At 35.0% G+C, this 19,907-nt stretch overlaps 3 protein-coding genes across 5 annotated transcripts; 2 read left to right on the top strand and 1 right to left on the bottom strand.

Annotated features, from left to right (window-relative positions):
* Positions 1-140: 140 nt before the first annotated feature.
* LOC132298935 (exosome complex component RRP41 homolog) lies at positions 141-9,507 on the bottom strand. Of its 3 annotated transcripts, none has more exons than XM_059795310.1 (14): positions 9,257-9,507; positions 6,639-6,784; positions 6,469-6,557; positions 6,300-6,346; positions 6,101-6,161; positions 4,408-4,446; positions 4,275-4,342; positions 3,204-3,282; positions 3,053-3,089; positions 2,744-2,860; positions 2,551-2,636; positions 1,941-2,030; positions 1,695-1,754; positions 141-508 (listed from the first exon to the last, which is right to left on the bottom strand). In XM_059795310.1, exons 3-13 carry the CDS (start codon positions 6,520-6,522, stop codon positions 1,707-1,709), a joined length of 726 nt encoding a protein of 241 aa, XP_059651293.1. In that variant the 5' UTR covers positions 6,523-6,557; positions 6,639-6,784; positions 9,257-9,507; the 3' UTR covers positions 141-508; positions 1,695-1,706. The 3 variants fall into 3 exon arrangements, with proteins under 3 accessions (XP_059651293.1, XP_059651294.1, XP_059651295.1); XM_059795311.1 differs by having other exon boundaries at positions 6,639-6,758; XM_059795312.1 differs by lacking the exons at positions 6,639-6,784; positions 9,257-9,507 and having other exon boundaries at positions 4,275-4,325.
* An 888-nt stretch (positions 9,508-10,395) lies between these two features.
* Positions 10,396-11,241, top strand: LOC132300920 (NDR1/HIN1-like protein 6). The gene has a single exon (XM_059798227.1). It carries the CDS (start codon positions 10,537-10,539, stop codon positions 11,239-11,241), a length of 705 nt encoding a protein of 234 aa, XP_059654210.1. The 5' UTR covers positions 10,396-10,536.
* A 2,407-nt stretch (positions 11,242-13,648) lies between these two features.
* LOC132298934 (ubiquitin-conjugating enzyme E2-17 kDa-like) lies at positions 13,649-18,329 on the top strand. The gene is made up of 5 exons (XM_059795309.1): positions 13,649-13,782; positions 13,895-13,969; positions 16,409-16,536; positions 17,023-17,127; positions 17,977-18,329. Exons 2-5 carry the CDS (start codon positions 13,900-13,902, stop codon positions 18,118-18,120), a joined length of 447 nt encoding a protein of 148 aa, XP_059651292.1. The 5' UTR covers positions 13,649-13,782; positions 13,895-13,899; the 3' UTR covers positions 18,121-18,329.
* Positions 18,330-19,907: the final 1,578 nt, after the last annotated feature.

The raw sequence follows: 19,907 nt of genomic DNA, 5'->3' as shown, positions 1-19,907 counted from the left end.
ATTCAGTCACTCCATTGACATAAAACCAAACTCTTGTTATGGTCTAAATGGACCACAAACCCTTCTTTTTGAGCAACTTTGAGGGCCTATATTAGATCTTGAAGCTTTATTTTCCCCATTCTCTTAATTGCTAGAAAAAGAAAAAGAAAAAAGCAATTTTCCTTTAAATTTGAAAATACAAATAAAAAAGAAGAGAGAAGAAGAAACACATTTTGGCGTCAAAATTCAATTTCTGTATTCCAAATTTGAAACCTAGGTAGTGTCTTCCTACAACAATTTCAAATCAAGCTTAGAACGACTTTCCACATAACCGCTATCCATAACCCACCACCCTCCCATCCATGCAAACCATCTCTTTAAGTTAAATTTCGCGCTTTAAGAGAAGACGGTACACCCCAAATCGATATAAAAATTGACGGTAGACCCCAAATAGATACAAAAATTTGAGGATCCGAGGATGCACAGTGGTGAGCTGCTCGTAGAGGCAACAGAGCACAGTACTGCATCCCTGCAATTACAATAACGAGTTTTAGTTACCTGTTAGTATATTTTAAATTTTCAATTTAAAAAAAAAAAAAAAATGTAAGAAATTAAACCTTCTTACATATATATGTATGTCCCAATTGAAAACTAAGAGATGTTCATATAAAACTGAATCAATTCGCTACTGAATGAAAGGACTTGTACTTAGCCATGTGCGCAGAAGAGGGGGACTTGAAGGTGTCAAAAATACTTTCTATAACCTCCACACAGAAGATTTTGCTTTTTCACAATGGGTTTTAAAAAAGTTAATCTGATTTTTGAAAGATAATAAGCATGCCAAAACTAAAAATTCAGAAATTATTTTGCTTCTGGTCTGAAATCAATCTTCCAGATAACATCTATAAATAGAACCTCATGACTAGGCAAGGGTCTTTCAACTCATACGAATGACAGGAGCAACCTCGACACCACGCCAAGCTATCAGTTCTCAGAAGTTCCATTTCTTGTATTCTGTCTCTTTAACTTCCTACAAGTTATCTTTAGTCTAATTTCTTCACATTCTACCACTACATATTTTTTCGAGTTTTGAGCAGAATAAGTAATTAGGTGAAGCTTCTGCTTCTCCAGACTTTGAGAAGGTACAGTAACTATAGGCTGGTTTGTTGTATCCTGAAGGTGGCATTCCTATTGCATTGTAGATACGTGAACCGTCTTAAAGAGAGCTGGTTTGTGTCTCATTCCTAGCTACATTTTAAATTAATCAACATTCCCTTCAAATTGTTCATAACAGAATGATGTAAATGCTATATTTTCTTCAACACGACCTGTAAGTATCAAAGAATAGATCTGAATCTCAGGTCTAGCCTTTTGATAGGGTTTTTGCCTGCTATAGAAAATTAAGATAATGTCATGTTAAACCTAACTCTCTGGTCGCCTCTATCAGCATCTCGCGTAGCTGGACATACACTGAGTATTGAGTAATTGCCCTTTTGTTAAAAGGAGAAGCTTTTTTGAACTGATAATAGTATGTACTGACACACTACAGTAGATAAGAGGTAGTATGAACTATCCTCTTTATCTAAACAGAATTAGAAATTAACTATCTTTTTGGTAACTGAGAACGAGGTTCAGTATGCCGTTATCAGTAGAGAAGTATTTTTCTCATCTAATATTCATTAAAGAACAACTGAAAAAAAGCCTCAAGTTTCTACCTTCTGTTTAAGCTATAGACCCCGTCGATATTCCAGTTGCTTGGTGTTTTCTAGTAATACCTGCCGATAAAACCAATAGCAAACCTTAAAAATCCATAGAGATAAAGACCCACACAATGACACCTTCTAAAGAACTTGCAGCAAGAACAAAAATATGGAAGCCGCTAAGCATAGTTCAAAGACAAACACACTAGATAAAATCACAAGCATGCTGACTACAAGCAAAACAAGGTGAAGTCTTCATACTTCCCGAATGTAATTTGCTATTGCCTTGCATCCTTCTGTTGCTAATTGCATTACGTTTTCAAAGATATCCATTGGTAACTTGGCATCCATCTGCATTAAAGAAGCAAAATATGTGTTATTTAGGAAAAACAATTTCACTGAATTTAAATCAATAAAACCATGTATAGCCTACTAGCTAAACGCAAGGAGTTTGGAAAAGGCTAGTTGAGTTGAGTATATATAATATCCACAAAGTGTTGGCCAATGTGGTATGAAAATTGTGGAAAGTGTGTTAAGATATTTGAAAGAATAGCAGCATGTTCAAAAAAATTTATTTAAATTAATAATTTGTATATATCACTGGCTAGCTAGGCAGGGTTTATCTCATGCATAGTCTAGGAAAAAGATGTCATGTGGTGTGTGTGTGTCTGTGAGAGAGAGAGTGTGGGTATATGGGTGTGTGTGAGAGAGAGGTTCTGAGCTGTTTTGCAGGATCGGAAACATTCACAACCACACTGCATCCCACCACAAGAATTGTGCATTTACCACAGATGAGTTGAAAGTAAAGTGGTAAATGAAAAAATATGAAGAAATGTGAAAAATAAACAAAAAAAGAAGATCAGTAAAGAACCTGAAGAAGTGTCACTTTGTCCAACTTAGGTAGAATTCCTACAGTGACATCAGGGCCGCCAGCACTATCTTCTACATAGTTTAGATCTGTTTATTCAATATAAAGTCTCAACTATTATAACCTCCTTGCCGATATTTGTAATCATAAAACATGGGAGTCCATTTAAGAAACAAAGATACAACATGTAAATTACCAAGCAGCGGAGTGCTATTAAGGTATCCAGCACTACAGGAAGTAACAAGATCACGCATAGGAATTCCAGCATCTGCAAGGGCCAAGGTAGCAGCATTTATGCATGCTGACCTTGTTCCTGAAATCAACTCCAGAGTTAGGACAGGGTACTCCAATTTAGAAGTAATTCATTACCTCGAAGTAAAGCAGCAGCATGCATTTATTTGAAGCAAAAAGATTTTCATTGGCGTATGGATCACACACACACACAAACAGAGAGAAAGAAATATAAATATATGCATCATAAAAAAGAATTTGAATTTAAAGTTACCTCCATCGGCTTGGAGAACCTGAACAAAAATGTCTATCTGCAAAATGCATAAAGAAAAGGGAAAAAGGAAGAGACTTTAAGAAAATAATAATAATAATAATAAGCATTTCCTGCTAAGTAACCAATGTCTTGCAATATGTTTTAGTAGAACCTGAGAACGAGGCATTAGGTGGGTCAATATGCATGCTTCCAATGTCTGGCGAATAACCAGAGATATCTCTGTGGACCGCCTGTAGCATTAGAGACAGTTGTAAATAAGGCAACTACATCCTCAAACCAAAATCATCCCATGTATGATTTAAAACCATATTTTTCCTCAAATCCTACGAATTATCCCTATTTTTTAAAAAATAATAATAATAATTTGTTGAAATCAGATATTTAAAAACCCATCATTTCTTATGCTGATAATTGATATAACATATGGCACAAATTAGACTGGATTTGGTGAGCATTAATTCTTAGTCTTCACGGAAATGTAATTCGGAATCTAGAATGACTGTATATGTAAGATTGTGAGCATGCCATGTTCAAAAGGTAGGACTAATACCAAATAGTTGATAGGCCTTTGTCTAAAAACAAAAGGAGGGATATATATGTGTGTATGTCTTAATTTCTGGGTGGGGGGAAGAGCGATGAAAAGTCTGGAGGAAAAAAAAAATTAAAAAAGCTGATTTAGTGTGCAGTTTATAGACGGAGACTGTCAATCGTTAACTAATTTAATATGCAGGTTAACAGAGATTTATGTTGAGGGTTGGGGCATGCTTTTCGATTTGTTTGTGGTTCAATGAGCCAGGGAAATGACAAATTTTTACCCCATTACTGTTGGCTTGGAGATTGGAATTTTAATAAGGGAAGGTAGGCATAGGAGGCAGTTGGTCTGACATGGTGTACGGAACATGCATGCATTCAAGGAAGTGTTCAATCCAGTATTTAAATGGAAAGAGTTGATGTTAACACATTGCAACTTTAAATATGAGGGAAGTTCCCTGGTCATCTACATTCTTTATAGATTCCAACAGGATTTGTTGATTTTGGAAGAAGCTTCTTTTTGGTACTCCTATCTACCTCATGTGTACATGGATAGCACCTCCATATGTGTTTTGTTCGTAGTATAATTGATTATTATTCATCAAAAGAGAATAAGAAACAAGCATTGTACAAAATGAGGTGAAATGTTTAGGGGAACAAAAGGGAAAAGAACAAATTGAAGGAGAACAACCTGTCACCCTTTGGTTTTCTCATTCGATCTCCAGTGCTAAAATTGGCCATGCTATACTCACAGCGGACCTAAAAAGAGTGTTAGTACAGAGATGACAAGAGAATTATCAGGAAAATTAATGATAGCTAATTACCAGTGCCTGATCATTAAGTTGTTGGCTCCTATTTTGGACCTGAAAAAACAGAATAATGACTAAAGTGTCAACAAGAAGCATCTTCTCAAATAGATATAAAAACCATCAAATTATTCTTCTTGACAAGATGCAATGTACCAAACACATTTATACCCGCACCTTGCATGCATAATTATGCTTCCAATAGCACATGTAGCAATGTAGATCTATGATTATGTATCAATGTAGATTTGTTTGTTCAGGGAATAACTAAGTAGTTACAATTATAAATGATTACTATCTGGAGAGGAAAAAAAAAAACACACCTAAGAATATAGCTCAGTGATGAAGTCGTTCAATACGAGAATCCATCACAATCTTCAGAATTGGTAATTCAGAGCCAATTCCATATTAATTTCTGCTCTCTATGATTTGGGAGAAGTGGGTCCCAATGATAAAAGCCCAAGCTAACAAACTTGAAACATAGCCTGGGGTATAAGAGCGATACTTTTGTGTTTTAATAATGCAAGGTTCGAACTGCATCCGACCCACCCACCCCACTTGGCATGCTTATAAGCATGACCAACATCAATGACCCTTCTAACTTTTCATTAGAGTACAAAACATGAATTTCGATAAGTTAACTTACAACCATTGAATCATGGCCAGTATACATTAATTTGCATTCAATAAAGAGGAAATTCAGTTTACATTTATGCTATGTTACTTGGACTCGGTGGTTTGTGTGTCGGACACGGGTATGTATCCATGCGTCGGACGTGTCAGATATCTAAACAAACACATGGACACTGCTAAATATTAATTTTATTTAATTATTTTATTTTATTTTCTAGAGTACAGTAATGTTTTTATCTAATATAGGCATTAAACTCCTTTTAAATTATTAATATAATAAACTGAATATGGTTTTTAACCCATACACATGTCCGAGCAATATGTGTCCGATAAGGGTACTTCACTACTTTTGAAGAGTCCATGTAACATAGCACTTATACAATATTGACATTTTCGCAAATAAAGAGTTTGTCTTAGCAATGAAACCACTCAAATGATAAAACCACTGACATACCAATAATAAGGCATCCCACAATCCAACATCAATAGAATTAAACACCAGTACCAATGCCTGAAGTAAGTTGATGGAACATTTTATAGAAGAAACTGGCCTCACCTATCCAATATTAAACAAATTACAATGACTTTCGCTAAAATAACTTTCTAAGGGAAAGGCACTTGTATATGTGTAGCTTATTATTTTCAATATAAAGCTTTACCAACTGGGTGAAAAATCTTCCCAGCATAACATCTTAAGGAACATGATAATCCATTCAAACCGATATCATTGTGAATGATTATTTTCTTAAAAAGTTCAAATAAAAAATAATTTTGCTCCAAAGAGCATCAGTGCATCCTAGGCAAAATAGACTCTTACTTGATGTGGAAGCTAATTCTAAATACTCCATTCCATTGAATATTTGAAACCAGCAAGAAAAAGAAACTAACTTGTAAAGAAATATATATGTAAATCATTCCTGAACCCCCTTACGCAGAGTTTATAGAATGTTCTAATATAATCCACTGCTTGGTCCAGCTAAGTGGCTTAGAACAAGTCAGCCTAAGAATTCCCAAATTTTACTTTACCTAATCTTACTTCTAATAATTGAGGAGCATATTAGATGAAGCTAATGGATACCTCTCTTGGGCCATACACAGCAGCAATGACTTTGGTGTTACCCATCTCGAAAACAGCAGAACTACAATTGCAGCACAAATCAGATGGAAACCCAATTAACTTCTTAAATAGGTATATACAAATACATAGATACATATATTTATATGCACATAACAAAGGATTTAATAAATCAATGGTGGCAGAACAAAGGATTTAATACCCATCAGCCTTGGCAACGGCACCAATTTCTGCTCGAATCTGTCTCATCTGTGGGAAATATACATATATAAAATTAAAGAAAAGAAAGCTGAATGAAAAAGATAATGGAAGGCAAGGAAATCATCGTCACTAATATTACTAGAACTTCAAAAACGAAGGGAAATAAGGACCTCCATAGGACGGCGTCCATCTAAACGAAGACCTTCTGGGCTCACAAACTCCATCTCTGTAAAACCCTAGAGAGGGAGTGTTGATATGCCTGCATTGAAGCGAAGACTGAGAAGGTATGAAGTAAATGATACACGACGACACAACACATATAGCGCAAAATAATGCATACCTTAATTGAGTAGGAAAAAGATAGATGAAAAGAAACCCCAACCCTAGAACTTGAAAAACCCGAGCTAGACGTTAGTTCCCGGCGGGGCCGGCCCTGAGATTCAAAATATTTTGAGAGGCCCTAGGCGAACTTTCAAATGTGAGGCCCTTGAGTTTCACACACACAAAAAAGAATTATAAGAGTGCGAAATTTTAACACGATGTTTTCAAATTCAATAGCTAATATAATTGTGCCCTTGTGCATTGTGCAAAAGACAACTAACTAATAACTATAAATTTATCACCACCAACAAATAATTGTGCGCCTGAACAGCGTGCATAAGACAACTAACTAATAAGTATAAATCTATCACCACCAATAAATAATTGTGCGTCTGTGCAGTGTGCTTAAGACAACTAACTAATAAATATAAATTTTTATCACCACCAATAAATAATTATGCGCATGTGCAGTCATAGTTGTTAAAAGTGCCAAAGGCGCGTGCCCAAGACACCTACAGGCGCATGAGTTGCGCCTGCCAAGGACTCAGGCGAAGCTTTTAGAATAGTCGCGCGCCTCTAATGCAAAGGCGAGAGGGGCTCCAGGCGTTAATAAGGCGCTCCTCATTTAAGTTGACTCTTTTAAAAGATTTGTTTATTATTTTTATTAACTTTTATAACTTTTTAACTTATGATATGCTATATTTATTACCGTTTATAACTTATATTATTGTTTTAATTGACAAGACAAGACAAAACAAAAAAGAAAAATAATTAAAAATAAAATGAAAGTGAATCAAAGACGAAGACAGAAGACTCAAAGAAGGGGCTAGGGCTTGCGATTGACTCAAAGACTCAAAGTGAATCTGCGACTGCTCTCTCACGAACAATCCAGGTAAGTTCTCTTCTTCTCTCTTCTTTTCTCTCTTTTTTTCTCTCTCCTTGTTCTTCTTCTTCTTCTTCGGCAGATTCTTCTCTCTTCTTTTCTCTCTCCTTCTTCATCTTCTTCTTCAGCAAAAATCTTTCTTCTTCTCTCTTCTTTTCTCTTTCTTTTTTTTCTCTCCTTCTTCTTCTTCTTCTTCTATGGCAGAATATTTTTTTTTGTTCTTCTTCTTCTTCTTTCTGATTCTTATGTTTTTTTCTTTTTTTTTTTTATACTACTCTTCTTCTTCATCTAGTTGTAGCTCTGCTTTTCTTTTTCATTTTTTAAATTTTTATGAAGTCTATGGTGCACATTTAGTTGCTGATTTTAGGGTACTGATGTTCCACTAAAGCATGTGGGTATGTTTGCTTTTTGTGTTGGTCAGTGCAATTCTTTTAGTAATTGGATTTTGCTCCAAATATAGCTGCTAACATTTTCAATCCTCTTGCCATGGATGGGGTTCCTTTTCAATGGCTCCCTTTTTACCTCTGTTTTGGGGATGATGGGTGGACTCTCACAATCAAACATGTAAAGATAATTGATTTAGCTGACTTTTGCATCTTTATATATACTATTGCATCTTTATTGGGTGGTTTTTTTTTTTTTTTTTTTTTCAATGTGCGCATTGCTTCAGTCGGGCACGCGCCTCGCCTTGCGCCTCAGGCTCCAAGAGGCCTTTGTGCTTTTGTGCGCCTTGAGCCTTTAACAACTATGTGTGCAGTGTGCATAAGACAACTAACTAATAACAATAAATTTATCAATTAAAGAGTGCGAAATTTTCACAGGCACAAAATAAAAAATGAAGAGAACAGTTTACTAGAGAACAGAAAACTGCAGCTTCTTTTACATTCATTGTTTATATAGCTACTAAAATATGATGATTACAGAAGACAAAAATATGTGGAGATGAGGTGACTATATATATAGGAGGCTGAAGTTGTAGTACCGAAGAAGTGGTGGGACTTTTAGGTTATATGTGGCATCCACTATCATATCTAGTTTTGTCTTTCACTCTTTATATTAATTACACTACACTTTGTGTGTTTTTTTTGGGAGCCAATTACCCGCAGTGATTGATTGATCATTGCTATAGAAGACCTGTGCAAATTAATAGAAAAAACCATTAACTTTTGTTTTGTTAAAGCCTGCTTTTGATTTCCATGTGTTTGTACATTCTGACGGCAAGTGCTTTGACAGTATTATTAACAGAAATTCTAGCTAAGCCAACTTCAAATAACATCAATAATGGTGGTATGTATCTTCATATAAAAATAAAAATAAAAAAACCCTTAATTTGGCAGTATGAGCATAATTTAGAGATGGAAAAAGTTAATTATTACCTCAACCCACTAGAAGGGATCATTAATTTTCGTGGGATTGAATGTGAAAACGCAAAAAATTATGACAAAAAGGGCTATGGTTGCTGCTGTAGTGAAAATGCAAAAAATTATGAGGAAAAGGGCCATGAAAGACACATGTAGAAAGGCACACATTTATTAAAATACTAAGAGAACCATAATATATTCATTCAGCTTTTGATAGCCATCACACACACAGTGACACACACACAAAACCCTAGCTACTTTTCACTATTGGAACAAAGGTAAAGGCCCGAATCAAACGAACCAAAGTTAGAACAAATCAAATGCTGAGATGTTCGAAAGAAAGCAACATATATAAAAGATCGATTCATGCAAAAGGAGAGACGATGAACATACCTTGTCACCTGAGGCGATAGCGGAGGCTGCGCCCTGCGGAGTGTCGAAGCAGATTGTGTCGTCTGAAACTTGCCCTAACTTATTTTTATTTTATGTTTTTTTCCATCCCCTATGGGCCTCAAAATTTGAGGCCCTCTAAAATCTGAGGCCCAAGTCGACCGCCTTGGTCGCCTTGGGCCAGGGCCGGCCCTGGTGCCGGTGGCCGCTTCTTCTCCGTCTGTGCGATGATGAGCGAGGAACGATAGTAACAGTCCTAGGGTCACAGGCAATCCGCTTCAAATATGACAACCTCTGGGTTGGGTTGGGTTGGGCCTCTACATATTGAGGATTTTAGGTTATGGGACTTCACACGAGTTTGGAATTTTTCGGTCCATGTGAGACGAAAATTGTTACGTAGTAGTGTTTGGTGGTCAAAGAGGCTCCACATCACTGTCCAAAAAAAAAAAAAAAATATGGCTAGGTTAAAAATATATACCCTACCTAACATTTTACTTGAGAAAATACATTGAGTGACATGCAAAGCCGTAAAAGCAGTTTCGATAGAGACAGAGTGTCAAAAAAATTGGCGCCATGTCAGCATGTACGAACCGCTCATAGATCTCGTAATTGAATTTCTGTTACCACTCCTTCCTTTCATCCCCTGCCTTACGAGTTTACCATAAACAACAACTCTCTCTCTCTCTCTCTCTCTGTTTGGTTGCAATTTCAGTATTTTTAGGATCCAATAGATCTCTTATTCTCTCTTCCATTGAAGAAATCAAGCCGGTAATGTAGCTTCGACCCTCCGTCTCTGCATTCATCTTCTTCCACTTCCACGATCCACCAAACGTCCTCTGCAAGTAACTTGCCATTTCCAATCCAATCTCTCACATTAAAATCACACACACACACATATATATATTTATGAATTTGGTTTATATCTTCCAAAACATTGATCACTTCTCATTTCAATTCATTAATCAATAACAATTTGCCATTTAACAATACTTTCATTTCCCTTTCAAAAAAAAAAAAACTTTTATTCCCTCCAATTGTTATAAAAAAAAATTCATCTCTATTTCTTGATTTGATCACAGAAATTCTCTCTTTTTATTTCATTATATCATCACATTTCCTACAAATTACTAAGAAGTGCCAAATTTTCACCTCCAATTCTCGATTTTAATCCCTAAAGTCTCTGTTTATTCAATTTCATCATCACATTTCCGACATTTTCCTGCAAATTTTTACCATATATTACCCATTTTCACCTTCATTGCAAGAGGATACTAAGTTCTAAAATGCACGGACAAACACAGCCTGTTCTGCAGAGACCACCGGGATACAGAAGCCCTATCCAACCGGTTCAACCTCCACCTACAGGACGAGTCTTCCCAAACACGTACCGGCCCAAACGACGACGCAGAAGCTTTTGCCGCACGTGCTGTTTCTGCCTCTGCATCTCCCTCCTTTTCCTCATTCTCATCCTCATCGTCGTCGGCGGCATAGTCTACCTCTTCTTCAAGCCGGAACTTCCGTCCTTCCACATCAAGTCTCTCAATTTCCGGCGGTTCAACATCACCAACAACCCGGACGGCGCGTACCTCGACTGCGAAACCGTCCTCGGAGTCGAGGCAAAGAACCCTAATCATGAATTGAGGTTGATCTACGATCGGATTGCGGTGACGATGAGCGTTGAGGATTATGAATTGGGTACGGCGAGCGTGCCCGGGTTCATTCAGGGGAAGAACAATGTGACCATGTTGAGGTTCAAGGCTGAGGTGAAGAACATGATGATTGATACAGGGACGGCGACGAAGATGGTGTCCGGGTACCGGACCAAGAGCTTGGCGGTGTCCACGGTGGTTTCCACCATGTTTGGGTTGGGTGTGGGCGGGTGGAACTCTGATACGGTGAAGGTTAAGGTGTCATGTGGTAAGGCGACACTGAAGGAGATTTTCAGTGGTGACATGCCCAAATGCAAATTAACTCTGCTGGATTGGTAAGAATCTAATTTTCAATACATTAACTAATAGTAATTTAAGGTTTTGTGGGTTTAAAATTTGTATTTTGTAGCTCAATAATCAATATTCGTTTATGTTACATGGACGGACTTCGGACATGTTTACACATTATATTCACACGTGGACTAAGTCAAATTCTCAGAATGCATCAATGTTCTTAAATATTTATATTATTCAGTATATTTATTTATTTTCTTAATAAAATAATATCCACTATATTGCCATTTTACTCTGTTTAAAATAATAGTACAATAAAACTAAAATATTGGACATGATTTTTAAAGGTGAATATTCGACTAAAAGTGTCGGTGAATATTCGTCTAAAAGTGTCAATTACAAATTTCATATTCATGTCTGAATAATATTAAGGAAAACAACTATAAGATTTTCTTTCTTGTTTCAAGGATATGAAGGTAGTTGTAGTATGGCGTTGATTTTTTTTTTTTTTTTTTTTGTAGGAACATACTTTAGTATATAATTGACTACTATAATTCCGAGCAAGCTAAGTTGTTTGACCCTAATTATGAAATATGAGTTTATTTATCCCATAGTAGTAAAGTTAACGTCAATTTTTATGGCTGTTGTTGGTTTAAATAATCATTTTTACTTCCCAAAATAATTTTGTTATCATTTTTCAACCATTTAATTTGTATTTGTCTCTTTGTTCAGGATCAATATACCTATGCAATGAGTGCAGTCATACTATTGCGGAGGAAACTCCTGTTCATGCATTCAAGTGGCTATTGAATATTGATGCAGAAAGGCTGGTTTTATTTTCCCATTTGGTCCTAATATTTAAACAATACTTGATTTATAGTTGATTTTATGTATCTTATTAGGCAGGTGTTATTGACACATTGACACTAAAAAAAATCTTAAACAATCCACTCCTTGTAAAGGTCTCAAGAATTTTATTAGGCCAAATATCATTTTCCTTTTCATTGTAATATGTACATTTTTGTTCATGTAAAAAGATTCAGGAGGGAAAAAAAAGTGAGGAGGGTATCACATATAGGCTATAGCAGACTAATGTGGATTGTATATATACCATTACTTATCTTGTCTATGGGATAACATACAAGTTGTACACTATTAATGTATTTAAAGTTTATTTATTATTTTATTTGTCTTTTAAATATAATCAGATTTTTTGTTAATTCAATTTTGTAATTAATTATTTTCCTTGTGGTTATCTACCGAAAGAGGGTGGGTATCTTCTAAAAGAATTGCTTTGCATATATTCAATTATCAGACATACCATTGAAGTAGATTTATTTAACAGTTTTAGTTTTTGGATCACCATTTTTACCCATACACTCCCTTTGTGTTTTTCTTTAACAAATGTATGCCATGTTTCTATTATGTAGAGAGGTTTTCAGAAAATCCTCTTGCATTTTTAAAATTGAACAAATAAGGATGTTTACTCAATTTGTAGTTGTTTAATTTGTAGATTGAAATACTTAAAATGTGCTTAAAACAAAAATAAAAATAAAAATAATTTATATGCACAAATTTTATTAATGGTATTTTGATAATTTTATATAAATTGATCAAAATTAACTGATAATTTGCTACAAACTTTCAAATTATAAGAATTTATATGTACAAACTAAATAGTATGATATTTCATGCACTTTTTTATTTTTATTTTAATATAGTAGGAGAGTTTTTACACTTTACCCAATAATTAATTTAAAATTTTCTTTTGTTAGAGTAATGTTTGCACGAGGAAATATAAAAAAACAAAGAGTCATCAAAATAAAAGCAAAATGACACATATTTTTGAAAAATTTCTACAGTATTGATGTTAGACATGAATTAAATGTGCTTTAGAAAATACTATAAAGGGTAAAATATTTTGCATTACGGCTTCGTTTATTTCGACGTAAAATATTATTTTCGAAAAATATTTCGTTTTAAGTAAAATATTCTTTTATTTTTATTTTATCGGTATTTGACAAAGATTTACTTTGAGGTTGAAGTCGAGTCCATTGCGCGAGTCATGTAAAATAACTTGTCAAAAATTGATGAATAAATTATTTAAATTTTAATTTTTTTTTTCTTCATAAATATTTTACGGACAATCAATCATTAGAAAATAAAAAAAATATTTTCTGAAAAATATTTTACGTCCAAACAAATGAAGTCTAAAAGTACCAAAATTTCAATATAAAGTTTTAGATGATTTATTTGCAAAGGAACAATAATTTAGATTTTTTTTTAATTTTTTTTTTCTCTTTACCCTAATTCCAATTGTGTGGTACTTATCCTACTTTTAACAGAAAAACAATTACTAATTAACTTTTGGAGGATGCCAGAAGGTCCATAGAATAATTTAGATGCATGAACTTTTTACAAGGATAAAAAGAAAATTGAAAGAAGAAATATAAAAAATAAAAGCAAGTAAGCGGACCCCATCCCAGTGACCCAATTTGATTCGCCTGAAGTGGATCGAGACGCATCAAAGCAAACCAAGCAGGTCTCCAATTTGCTACTCCCGGTACCCAGACCAGACCAGACCAGGTATGGCCATTTTCGCTCTCTTATCCTCTTCTATTTTTTCGATCAAAAGCTCCTCTTGATGTTTGCCATTGTCGTAGATCTGTAACACTATTTTTTTTCGGAACATTATTAGATCGGATGGCTTCGAAACGGATCTTGAAGGAGCTCAAGGATCTCCAGAAAGATCCTCCTACCTCTTGCAGCGCCGGTATATACACACATAGATACACACATACATATACATATATATGTATTTACTTTAATTTTTTGTACTATTGATTTTGGATTTTGGTAATGGAGTTTTTGATTTCGCCTTCTTTCAATTTGTTTTACTGAGCTTTTCTTTTTGCATGAAATTTTAGGTGAAATGAAATATATATGACACATAAGTTGCAAAGAACTATATGCATGCCTATATATATGTGTGTGTGTTTTCGCATGTGTAGGTTGATTTCTTCTGGTCTATGAGCTTCCTTCTGAATCATTTGCATGATTTGCATTTTTGTGATAAGATTGCATGGCCTTGTATGGTTGGTTTTTTCTTCAATTAGCTTTATGCAAGGGCTGTTGTAGGATTTGAGGTCCTCCATTAATTAGGAAGTCTATATATTTGTAAAGCTGCTTTATTTATTTATTTCTATGCGTCTTATTCACTCCACGTGACAATGTGATGAATGAAATATATTTTGATGCCAATATTATTTTATTTTATCCCAATAAGAATTTGGATTTTATTTTATTTTATTTATTTATTTTTACATTCACTCCATGTGAGAATGTGATGTATGAAAAATATTTTGATGGAAAAAGATTACTTCATTTTTATCTAAAGGGTATTGTAAGAATTTGGAAATATTTCATCCAGAAAGAGAAATGCTTTTGACTGGTTAAAGTTTACTTTTATCTTGCAGCTTAATGCTTTGAAGATGTTGTGATTTGCCCAAATTTCCAAATACTATTGTTATAGTCCAATACTAGAATGGCATAGGTTATTATTCTTCATAGTTCATTTATTCAGCTATACTCGTGTGCTTGCGTGAATTCAGAATTGTAATCTGAGAGCTGCTGTGTCAAAAAGAAACTAATTCGACATTTGTTCGACCTCTCAGATCTACAAGGGACTGTTACTTGTGGAGCCATTATCAGCCGGGAAAAATGAGACTTTACATTTTTAGGATTAAAGAAAAACTAACCTAACGTTGTTTGAAATTCAGCATTTATGCCCTGTTTTTCTTGCAGAAAGTGGGACCAGTATATATATAAAGTTGTTCACCAAATAGAAAAACCAGGAAAAGAGTGGTTCGAAATGTGCTAGCTTGGTCTGTTGGGCCTACCAAAACATTCATTAAGTGACCAAAGAAAATAGTGTTTTTTTAGGTTTGATTTGTTAAGTTAAACCTATACAAAGTGTTCTCCTTGACTTTGGACTTTGGAGAAAGGAGAATTACTAATGATTGGTCATGCAATTATACAGGATTTGGTGTCTTTCACCCTGTGAAAGACTTATTGAATTGACGAAAGATTCCGTTGCTCATAGGAAACTGGGACGCACATCTGTCCTTTAGTGGATTACCCTTTGTGTCTAAGTAGGGATTAAAAGAAAGACCAAAACTCAGAATATGATTGAGCTGCTGCTGGTTTCATCAGTCATGCATTCCATTTCATTTCTTCACATCACTAGGCCTGATTAATATCTCCTATTTATCTTTCGGTTAAATATATATGAGGGTCAGTGCTTGGTGTAATGGTAAAAACATGGACTGACAATCGCAGGATCTCAGCTATTGGTCTGAGAGCAATGAACATTGTCCAAACAATACAAAAGATTGGATTTGTCTCCTGTCTTCCCTTCCCAGCGCCCTCCGTAGGCTAATAATGCACATCTTTTTTTTTCTGTCCTAAATATGGATGCTAAGGGATTGGTGAAGAGTTCTTGAAACTTCCAAAATGCTAAGTGACTGTGATCGTGCTATGTTGCTTGGTGCTTGTGCGTTTGCTGATATATATACCCATACAGCTTAAAAATGCCAAGGAAGCTGTGTCATTCTCTTATACCTTCTATGCCATTTACAGAACATTTACTAAATTCCTCTTAGTTCAATATTTATGTAGTGTGTCATTGACTCATTGTGTAGCCACTAGTTTTAACTTTGCTTAGTAAATTATGATTATTACTCGTAGGATGAGTATTCATACTTTCTAACAATTCCTAGTGTTTGTTGATTGGTGAAAGGAAAATTATGTTGCTTTGATGTGGAAAAGGCTACAAAACAGATGTGTATGTGCAAGGGAGTTATTTGGGATACTTTTTGGCTAATTGAAATAAGAAAGTAAAAGGGGGGAAAAAAAAAAAAAAAAGGAAAGAAGAGGTGTACATAGTAAAAGAAAAATACCTATCATTATTAAGCTTGCGTACCCTGGCATCTTAGGCAATAAGGATCTTTTCATAACGCAAAACCACACAAATACACTTTATCTTCCATTTATCAATACTATGATTTGATTCCTTATGACATTCTCATCTATTTGTTTATTGAATCTTGTACTAGAGAATATTCATTTTTGTTGTTGTTGTTGAACAAAATTTCGTATTATGACCATTCCTTTGCTGAAGACATGTTTCACTGGTAATATTTGTATGTAACAGGCCCTGTTGCCGAGGACATGTTTCACTGGCAAGCAACAATAATGGGTCCCCCAGAGAGTCCTTATGCAGGAGGAGTCTTTTTAATCTCTATTCATTTTCCTCCTGATTATCCGTTCAAACCCCCAAAGGTATGGCATAAATTTGAATTGTTCTATGAAGAAGTTGATGTTTTGAAACTTGAATACCTGCGGTCAGAGTCAATACTATTATTTTGACTTAAATGAAATGTGAACTTGAAATAATTGAACTTTATATCCGTAATTAAGGAAAGTAAAGTCAGGTCATCACCTGTCTATCTTGTAGTTGCAGACTCGGAAATATACTGGTTGCCTGCATCTTAGTTGAGAGAAGTTTATGAAACAAAGCTTTTCAATTTAACAAAAAAAAAAAAAAAAGTTTACAGTAAAATCTTGTGTTATGGTTGCTTTTATTTATTTATTTATTTTTTGTCCTCTTTCCTTTTTCTTAAACACTTTTAATAGTTCAAATGTAGTATTGTCTCTTTGAAAGAGCTTACCTAGTACAGTTTTTCACACGCTGACCTCTCCTTGAAGACTTGTACATGATTCAGAATCAAATTTCTAATCTAATTTGTCTGTGGTTGGATCTTGCAGGTAGCATTCAAGACCAAGGTTTTTCATCCAAATATAAACAGCAATGGCAGTATTTGTCTTGACATCTTGAAGGAGCAGTGGAGCCCAGCCCTGACTATCTCCAAGGTTCTTGTTTTTAAGCCTTGAAGCTTTCTTTCATCTATCACAATTAGTTTTGAATGATGCAAGGATCCAAAATGACCTTGGCCAAGGAAAGTGGGATGCCATCATATTTCCCCAAGTTATCATATAGGTTAAAATTCAACCTATGCATATCAGTCTAAGTTAAACAGCAATGGCAGTATTTGTCTTGACATCTTAAAGGAGCAGTGGAGCCCCTCCCTGACTATCTCCAAGGTTCTTGTTTTTTAGCCTATCAGCTTTCTTTCATTTATCACAATTAGTTTTGAATGATGTAAGGATCCAAAATGACCTTGGCCGAGGAAATTGGGATGCCATCATATTTCCCCAAGTTATCATATAGATTAAAATTCAACCAATGCATATCAGTCTAAGTTAGAACTTCGCTAGTAACCTGTCTTCTAATCGGGTTGGTTTTCTAATCTTGTGGGCTGCCATGGCTGGGCCCCAACTCCTCCTTGATATTGCATTTTTTGAAACTACTTTTTGCCCCACATAACAGATGCCTTTTTAGCAGTCTACTGAAACATATTGCTCAGTTAAACTGGTGCTTGGCCGCACCAGTATATAGCCCATGCCAATATTCCAGGTGATGGATGATTCATGAGCGTGTGAAGGCATTCTTACATTAATTAAGTAGTTTTTATGAAGAGATTTCTGTGGATAGGCCTGATTAATCATGAATCATATCTGTCTGCTGTTTGTTGTGAACTATTTGAAGAATGGAATTTTGGGATGTTTGTCATCTGTTAAATTCAAGTGTGAATTGCTTTCACTTTGGTTTCATCATTGCTGTTCTTAAGAAGGTGGAGAGTGTTCTTGTTTCAATTTCAGGTTTTGCTCTCGATCTGTTCGCTTTTGACTGACCCAAACCCAGATGATCCCCTGGTGCCAGAGATTGCTCAAATGTACAAAACGGACCGGGCCAAGTATGAGACAACTGCAAGGAGCTGGACCCAAAAATATGCCATGGGCTAGTGTTCTTTGCGTTGAGGGCTCCGCTTAAAAATGGTGTGCTTTCTGCTCTATACTCCTGTGGTCAAATGTAGAATAGAACTAGGTGTTGGCATCTGCAGAGACAAAATAGTTCCTTCGACTGTTTGTATGGTAATTGGTAGTTAAAAAACCATTTGGGATTTGTAAACTGTTAGTTTCATGAAAATGTTTAATCTTGTTTGTATATAGAAGTAGAACTATTTTAACTCGTCAAAAAAAAAAAGGTAGAACTATTTTAGCCTTTTCCTCCCGAGTCTTTAAAAAAAAAACCATTTTTAGTGGAATCATTATAACTACTTGGTCAGAGATAACACTTGGTGTTGCTCCTGCTTCTCTAAGCATCCCTCCATTACAGCCACATTCACTTTATTATACCGCGATTTTTAGGATAAAAAATGCTAGCATCGTAGTTGCATTGCTACATGAAAAAAAGAAGTTGCATTGCTATCTGATTGTTGCATAATGCCGCGTGGGCCACAAGTGGAGTCAAGGTCCAACGATTGAGGTTGCAGCTATTGCTAGCACCTCTTTTAGGAGTTGAAGCTGGGTCTAACCCTTTTTATCTATGCCTTGCTCTCCCGAGCGAGAGCGAGAACGAGCTCCACTAATCTTTAGTATTCTCTTATTTATTACCTGGTGGATCTATGTGCTAGTAGTAGGAGTATAGATAGCTTTTGGCTGGTTGAACTTGAAGGAGTTTAATACGATGATTAAAATAATTTTCAACATAAGATTAAAAGCTAACAAAACTTTTTTTAGTGTCAATATCTTTTATTTTACACCATTTAGCAAATTAGTGTTATATGGTGAGCTTCAGTTCATATAGTTTTTCCTCGTCGAAGACTCTCTATTCAGTGGATACAGTGAATTAGGTCTCACATCACTCGAATAGACCGGAACAAAAACTCAATTAGATTTCACATCACTCGAATAGATGGGAACAAAAAGGGTGAGGCATTCCACTTCTTCAATCCCTAATTATTGGATCGTGTATATATATGTATGTGTATATAAGATATATGTCAATACTTTGCCGATCATCTGTGTATTTGGTTTTGAAGTTGTGAAGTGTATGAAATGTACAGTAGGTGAAGAGAGTAATACACGTTCTTAATTTCATACAAATGCTGAACCGGTTTACCATTTTATATCTTAATATCATGACATTAGCATATTCTCCTGCTTGCTTTTTTGTTCAACAGTATTTGTCCATGAATCAAAATCACTATCTCAGTAGTCTCCCATCAAGAACTTCCACATATGACCAAACAAACAACACCAAACTCGAAAGTTGTCTGGTTTATAAGAATTTTGAGTCTTTTGACTTTGACTCAATGTACCACCGTCGTCCCACTATTGTCCAACTCATTTTACACTTGCCAATGCTGACCTCAATTTTCATTTTGTAAACTGGAGTAGCTTCTTGTAAAGTGAAGGACCTTTTATTTTCAAAAGCTATGCATCTGTGTGTGTGTACTATTTTCATTTCATTTCCAAACTAATTGAATAATTACAAATTAATTTGTGTGTATGTATTAAATTTTTATCACTTATCAAAATAACATGTACTAATTAAAATTTTATCATTATATGAAACAATATTCTTTGACCAGTAAACAATCAAAATTTTGAATAGTCACGTGAAGAGAAGGAAAAATAGTGTCAGAAAAAAACAGAAGACCAAAAAAGAGGTCTTTTGGTTTCCTAGAATGTTTTGGTTGGACGCATATCTCGATGTTTCTTGGAGCCCAAGATTTAAACGGTACACG

The sequence above is a fragment of the Cornus florida genome, unplaced genomic scaffold (genome assembly GCF_030987335.1).
Source record: "Cornus florida cultivar Cherokee Brave unplaced genomic scaffold, ASM3098733v1 CherokeeBrave_3.0.0_Hap2_Chr03, whole genome shotgun sequence".
Taxonomy (NCBI): domain Eukaryota; kingdom Viridiplantae; phylum Streptophyta; class Magnoliopsida; order Cornales; family Cornaceae; genus Cornus; species Cornus florida.
The sequence above is the reverse complement of the archived record's forward strand: the minus strand, read 5'-3'. Positions and strand labels throughout refer to the sequence as shown.

Coding starts and splice junctions, on each gene's coding strand:
- LOC132298934 (XM_059795309.1), top strand. CDS start 13,900: ATGGCTTCGAAACGGATCTTGAAGGAGCTCAAGGATCTCCAGAAAGAT. Junction 13,970..16,408: donor TCCTACCTCTTGCAGCGCCG/GTATATACACAC, acceptor TGTATGTAACAG/GCCCTGTTGCCGAGGACATG. Junction 17,128..17,976: donor CAGCCCTGACTATCTCCAAG/GTTCTTGTTTTT, acceptor TTTCAATTTCAG/GTTTTGCTCTCGATCTGTTC.
- LOC132298935 (XM_059795310.1), bottom strand. CDS start 6,522: ATGGAGTTTGTGAGCCCAGAAGGTCTTCGTTTAGATGGACGCCGTCCT. Junction 4,343..4,407: donor AACTTAATGATCAGGCACTG/GTAATTAGCTAT, acceptor CACTCTTTTTAG/GTCCGCTGTGAGTATAGCAT. Junction 3,283..4,274: donor AGAAAACCAAAGGGTGACAG/GTTGTTCTCCTT, acceptor CTAATGCTACAG/GCGGTCCACAGAGATATCTC.
- LOC132300920 (XM_059798227.1), top strand. CDS start 10,537: ATGCACGGACAAACACAGCCTGTTCTGCAGAGACCACCGGGATACAGA.